This window comes from Coregonus clupeaformis, chromosome 33 (genome assembly GCF_020615455.1).
Source record: "Coregonus clupeaformis isolate EN_2021a chromosome 33, ASM2061545v1, whole genome shotgun sequence".
Classification (NCBI taxonomy): domain Eukaryota; kingdom Metazoa; phylum Chordata; class Actinopteri; order Salmoniformes; family Salmonidae; genus Coregonus; species Coregonus clupeaformis.
The window spans coordinates 14,719,587-14,726,548 of record NC_059224.1 but is presented as its reverse complement, the minus strand read 5'-3'; the positions used below and the strand labels follow the sequence as shown (position 1 = coordinate 14,726,548).

The following is a 6,962-nucleotide window of genomic DNA, read 5'->3' as shown; positions in this document are numbered from 1 at the left end:
ATATAGAACATTGGTAGTGTTTTGGGGGATGCCTATATTTTGAGTGAAAGCGCTTGCATTCCTGCATTACAACATTACTCACGGGTTGGTGATATATCACATTCTTCAACTACACATCCAGCCACTGGAATAATGTGACTATCATAAAAATATTTTAGGCCTGTAGAATGTGTTGGTATTGGAAAGAAAGTTACTATTCCATGTATGTTGTACCATTACAGAACTTTAGAGAGGGACTTGGGGCCACTCAGGACGTCGCTCTTGAAATATTTTCTGGGTTGAAGAACAACACAGTTGCTGGCACGGGCAGCTCAGTTGCTGATTTGAATGCATCCATCAGTGTTCTGGATGTCATGTCTGAAGCATCAGAAACCATCACCCTGGATGAGTCCGTTTTAGATGTGAGCCATTCTGTTTTTTTATGTTAGATAGATTACTCTTTACATGAGCAATCTGCAGTTGCTATGTCCATTTTTGGACTAAGTCATGATATATAGCCATTGATTCTAGAATAATATAACTTACAAAGGCCTCAGTAGCTTAGTTCAACTGTCTTAACACATCAGAACCCAAAATAGAAACACTGTACAGCTGGAGAATGGTTAAAACTATAATTTCATCCATAGCTCCATCTACAGTGAGGGAAAAAAGTATTTGATCCCCTGCTGATTTTGTACGTTTGCCCACTGACAAAGACATGATCAGTCTATGGTTTTAATGGTAGGTTTATTTGAACAGTGAGAGACAGAATAACAAAAAATGCAGAAAAACGCATGTCAAAAATGTTATAAATTCATTTGCATTTTAATGAGGGAAATAAGTATTTGACCCCTCTGCAAAACATGACTTAGGTCAGACGTTTCTTGTAGTTGGCCACCAGGTTTGCACAGATCTCAGGAGGGATTTTGTTCTACTCCTATTTGCAGATCTTCTCCAAGTCATTAAGGTTTCGAGGCTGACGTTTGACAACTCGAACCTTCAGCTCCCCCACAGATTTTCTATGGGATTAAGGTCTGGAGACTGGCTAGGCCACTCCAGGACCTTAATGTGCTTATTCTTGAGCCACTCCTTTGTTGCCTTGGCCGTGTGTTTTGGGTCATTGTCATGCTGGAATACCCATCCACGACCCATTTTTCAATGCCCTGGCTGAGGGAAGGAGGTTCTCACCCAAGATTTGACGGTACATGGCCCCGTCCATCGTCCCTTTGATGCGGTGAAGTTGTCCTGTCCCCTTAGCAGAAAAACACCCCCAAAGTACTCCTGAGTGGCGCAGTGGTCTAAGGCACTGCATCGCAGTGCTAACTGTGCCACTAGAGATCCTGGTTCGAATCCAGGCTCTGTCGCAGCCGGCCGCGACCGGGAGACTCATGGGCGGCACACAATTGGCCCAGCGTCGTCCAGGGTAGGGGAGGGAATGGCCGGCAAGGATGTAGCTCAGTTGATAGAGCATGGCGTTTGCAACGCCAGGGTTGTGGGTTTGATTCCCACGGGGGGGGCAGTATAATTTTTTTTTTTTAATAATGTATTCACTAACACTAACTTCTGGATAAGAGCGTCTGCTAAATGACTAAAATGTAAAAAAGCATAATGTTTCCACCTCCATGTTTGATGGTGGGGATGGTGTTGTAGGGGTCATAAGCAGCATTCCTCCTCCTCCAAACATGTTGAGTTGATGCCAAAGAGCTCGATTTTGGTCTCATCTGACCACAACACTTTCAAACAGTTCTCCTCTGAATCATTCAGATGTTCATTGGCAAACTTCAGACGGGCCTGTATATGTGCTTTCTTGAGCAGGGGGACCTTGAGGGCGCTGCAGGATTTCAGTCCTTCACGGCGTAGTGTGTTACCAATTGTTTTCTTGGTGACTATGGTCCCAGCTGCCTAGAGATCATTGACAAGATCCTCCCGTGTAGTTCTGGGCTGAATCCTCACTGTTCTCATGATCATTGCAACTCCACGAGGTGAGATCTTGCATGGAGCCCCAGGCCGAGGGAGATTGACAGTTCTTTTATGTTTCTTCCATTTGCGAATAATTGCACCAACTGCTGTCACCTTCTCACCAAGCTGCTTGGCGATGGTCTTGTATCCCATTCTAGCCTTGTGTAGGTCTACAATCTTGTCCCTGACATCCTTGGAGAGCTCTTTCGTCTTGGCCATGGTGGACAGTTTGGAATCTGATTGATTGATTGCTTCTGTGGACAGGTGTCTTTTATACAGGTAACAAGCTGAGATTAGGAGCACTCCCTTTAAGCGTGTGCTCCTAATCTCAGCTCGGTACCTGTATAAAAGACACATGGGAGCCAGAAATCTTTCTGATTGAGAGGGGGTCAAATACTTATTTCCCTCATTAAAATGCAAATCAATTTATAACATTTTTGACATGCGTTTTTCTGGATTTTGTTGTTGTTATTCTGTCTCTCACTGTTCAATTAAACCTACCAATAAAATTATAGACTGATCATTTCTTTGTCAGTGGGCAAATGTACAAAATCAGCAGGGGATCAAATACTTTTTTCCCTCACTGTATGAATTTGAGAGTGGTTACATTCCTCTAACTCCATCCCTGAGATATTGACCAAAACAGTGGCACTTTGTTATTGTTTGAACTGCAGATTGCACCTTTAAACGGTTGCCAAATATTGGGTGACTTGCACATACCCCAGTCAAGAGTTATACTGTTGTGTACAATATATCTCATACAGAAACATTAATTTGTCAAATAAAATTCTCAGGTTTTTCTTGGTGCAGCAAGCAACATGTTGAATAACCCTTGGAAGGCAGTCAACAAAACCATTGAATATGGAATGTCCTCAAAATACCTCAAGTCTGTCGAGGGTCTAGTAAAGAACATTAAAATGAATACCAGTAACGGAAATGACACCCCAAATCTACAATTCAAACTCTGCCGAGCTCAAAACAACTCATCTTGCAATCAAACTGTGTTTGGCGTGGAGGTCAAATTGGCCCAGTCCTCAGGAATAGTAAAAACTGTGGGAGTAAAAAATCTGGTTGACAAATTAAACAATTCAAAATTCCCAGACAGTGAGTTCCCTAGCATTGTGGTGTCAGCCACACTGCAAAACAGTAACGACTCCAAAATAGACATCAAATTGGACTTTCCCATCAACCAGTCAATGGCTCAAGACTCTAAAATCCTCTGTGTGTTCTGGAACACCACGTTGAAGGAATGGTCTGAAGAAGGCTGCAAGTGGAAGGAAATGGTCAACAACAGAAGCTACTGCGAGTGCACCCACCTGACCTCCTTCTCAGTGCTCATGTCCAAGACCCCGCCGAACCTGCCCTTTCTGGATGAGATCACCTACGTAGGCCTGGGCATGTCCATCTGCTCCCTCCTCGTCTTCCTCTTCATCGAGGCGCTGGTGTGGTCGGCCGTTGTGAAGTCCAACCTCTCGCACTTCCGCCACACAGCCCTGGTCAACATCTCTCTATGCCTTTTATTGGCCGACTGCAGTTTCCTAGCCTCGTCCTTCCCCAGCATCTCTGCAACCTGGTGCCTCATCCTGACCGTGACCAAGCATTTCTTCTTCCTGGCTATGTTCTGCTGGATGCTATGCCTCAGCGTCATGCTAATACACCAGCTCATCTTTGTCTTCCACCCGCTGAGGAAGAGGGTGTATCTGCTCTTTTCCACCGTCCTCGGCTACGTCTGTCCCACAGTGATCGTGGCAGCTACCTATGTGTACTACAAATACACGGAAAACCCCTACTATGACACGAAAACCTGCTGGCTCACTTACGATGGACTTCTGATAGGGTCCATTCATTCATTTCTTCTGCCCGTCGGGACGATTGTTTTGATGAATCTCTTCTCCATGTGTGTTGTCATCATGACGCTCCTAAAGTCCAATATCCCTGATGGGAGTAAAGCCGACGAGAACGAGACAGCCAAAAGCATCCTGAAAGTGGTGCTCTTTTTAACACCAGTCTTTGGGATAACATGGGTTTTCGGATTCTTTGTGCTCATTGATTTAAACCAACTAATGGTTAATGTGATGCATTATGCTTTCACCATCATAAACTCCTTACAGGTACTTTTTCATCCATTTTCCATTACAAATATTATTGTCTGAAACTATTGAGTGAAAGGAGCAGAAATCAGTTTTAACCATTGTATTTATTTATCGTGTCCAATTTTTTCAGGGCTTCTTCATTTTGCTGACTGGATGTTTTGCAGAGAAAAAGGTATTTGTCGATCATTAGGGATCTCATGTGATATAATATTATTTAATAGTGTGTTACAATAGTGAACTATGTATACTATGTACTACCACTACTGCATTTTTGTCATGTTAATACCAGGTGCGAGATGAAGTGTTGAGACTAATCTTGGCTGGGGTGAGTTCTGCTCTTATAGTTGCTTTGGTTGTCTTCCCATTCATTTATAGAGCAGGAAAATGTGGTTAAATGTTCTTAAGTTGCTCTTATACCTGTGTAGTAATGCTATCATTATGCTAGTTACAACATTGTACTTACATAGTACTATGGCAATTGCTTTGTAATAGTAATGGAATTGAACGGCTTTTGTTATACACAAATGGAATGCGGAGTGTGTAATAACAAACAACGCTCGGCTCCATTCCTTTGTAATTAGAATGCAAAGCCAATTAGAGAACAATATACCAACATTGTAATACAATGCTGTTATTATAGAACGTACAGTGTTACTACACAGAAAAGCAACTTAATGTCAATTGTTACTGAAAACTCAGATCACCTCTCTCACCAGGCATCTACTCCCAAAGGGAATAGTGAGAATATGAAAGTCCCCTTCAAAAAGTGATGAACATCAAGGTTTGTACAGTCTTGATACAGGACACATATGTCTGCTGCTGACTGCAGAACACATGTAATTAATGCAATTAACACTTAACTATTACACAATGTTTTACTCTTCAAGCCCTTAATAAGTTAAATCAGATGTGTTAGTACTGGGCTGCAAAAAAAGCCTTAAGGGTCTGCAGGATTGGGGATTGAAGAACACTGTACTCATCATATGTTTTCTATCTCAGAGAACTAGCTATATACTGGATCAGGACCAACCCACCCATCTGCCACTACTCTCACCTAGAGGGAAACATCCACCTGGTTGGTTCCTCATCGATAGGGATGGCTAGGTGGTGTTTAGACAGGTCTTATCATGATTTCATTATATTATGTCAATAACCTATTATGTTTCATATTAATAACTAAACTCATACACATTAATCAATTGCTAAACACATCTTTGTGATTTCCTGTAAACATTTGTATTCCTATTCTCTAAAAACAGTACTGTAGCATACTTTAATGTCAGAAGAGATGTCGGATTATTACTGCTATGTTGGTCAATGACATTTCGTTAATATAATTTATTTATTGAGTTGTCCTGCACTTGCATTATGACTGTAGATGAAATGCGTAAATCAAAGTTATTGTAATAAACCATAAGGCCGGGATTCAAATCAGAGGGGTGTTGTAGACCAGGCCCAGTCCTGGCCCCTGCAAACCTAGAATAGTCTCAGTAAGAAAAATGACGTTGAAAAGACTTCTAAAATAGGTATTTTCCAGACGTTGAAGTTAGGTTCAATTTAGGTTCTGAATGAAATGTGAAAAGACGTATTTTCCAGACGTTTAAAATACATATTTTCCAGACGTTGAAAAATATGTATTTTCCAGAAGTTTAAATCAGGTAAATTTTTGGTTCTGAATGAAAGTTGAAAACAAGTAATTGATAGACGTCTATGTTTGGACCAAATCAAGGTCGGTCCAGACCGGACCAAATCTGAACCAAAAATAGACGTCTATGTTTGGACCGAATCAAGTCCAGACTGGAAAAATTCTGAACCAAACATAGACGTCTATGATTGGTTCAGATTTCGTCCGAAGCTGACAGATAATCAATGTCTGTGTCGCCTGAAATTGAATTTTATGAATGTCCATCTACAGTGAGGGGAAAAATATTTGATCCCCTGCTGATTTTGTACGTTTGCCCACTGACAAAGAAATGATCAGTCTATAATTTTAATGGTAGGTTTATTTGAACAGTGAGAGACAGAATAACAACAAAAAAATCCAGAAAAACGCATGTCAAAAATGTTATAAATTGATTTGCATTTCAATGAGGGAAATAAGTATTTGACCCCATCTCAATCAGAAAGATTTCTGGCTCCCAGGTGTCTTTTATACAGGTAACGAGCTGAGATTAGGAGCACACTCTTAAAGGGAGTGCTCCTAATCTCAGTTTGTTACCTGTATAAAAGACACCTGTCCACACAAGCAATCAATCAATCAGATTCCAAACTCTCCACCATGGCCAAGACCAAAGAGCTCTCCAAGGATGTCAGGGACAAGATAGTAGACCTACACAAGGCTGGAATGGGCTACAAGATCATAGCCAAGCAGCTTGGTGAGAAGGTTACAACAGTTGGTGCGATTATTCGCAAATGGAAGAAACACAAAATAACTGTCAATCTCCCTCAGCCTGGGGCTCCATGCAAGATCTCACCTCGTGGAGTTGCAATGATCATGAGAACAGTGAGGAATCAGCCCAGAACTACACGGGAGGATCTTGTCAATGATCTCAAGGCAGCTGGGACCATAGTCACCAAGAAAACAATTGGTAACACACTACGCTGTGAAGGACTGAAATCCTGCAGCGCCCGCAAGGTCCCCCTGCTCAAGAGAGCACATATACAGGCCCGTCTGAAGTTTGCCAATGAACATCTGAATGATTCAGAGGAGAACTGGGTGAAAGTGTTGTGGTCAGATGAGACCAAAATTGAGCTCTTTGGCATCAACTCAACTCGCCGTGTTTGGAGGAGGACGAATGCTGCCTATGACCCCCAAGAACACCATCCCCACCGTCAAACATGGAGGTGGAAACATTATGCTTTGGGGGTGTTTTTCTGCTAAGGGGACAGGACAACTTCACCGCATCAAAAGGACGATGGACGGGGCCACGT

The 6,962-nt window shown here is 42.2% G+C and overlaps 1 protein-coding gene across 1 annotated transcript; it reads left to right on the top strand.

Moving 5' to 3' along the window:
- The first annotated feature begins 3,134 nt into the window (after window positions 1-3,134).
- On the top strand, window positions 3,135-4,221 carry LOC121548717 (adhesion G-protein coupled receptor F3-like). Its single transcript, XM_045210042.1, has 2 exons — window positions 3,135-4,049; window positions 4,162-4,221. Exons 1-2 carry the CDS (start codon window positions 3,135-3,137, stop codon window positions 4,219-4,221), a joined length of 975 nt encoding a protein of 324 aa, XP_045065977.1.
- The last annotated feature ends 2,741 nt before the right edge of the window (window positions 4,222-6,962 follow it).

Bases quoted from the DNA above. Each gene is read 5' to 3' on its own strand.
- LOC121548717 (XM_045210042.1), top strand. From the start codon at position 3,135: ATGGCTCAAGACTCTAAAATCCTCTGTGTGTTCTGGAACACCACGTTG. The intron at 4,050-4,161 runs GTACTTTTTCAT...CAATTTTTTCAG, and splicing joins CCATCATAAACTCCTTACAG to GGCTTCTTCATTTTGCTGAC.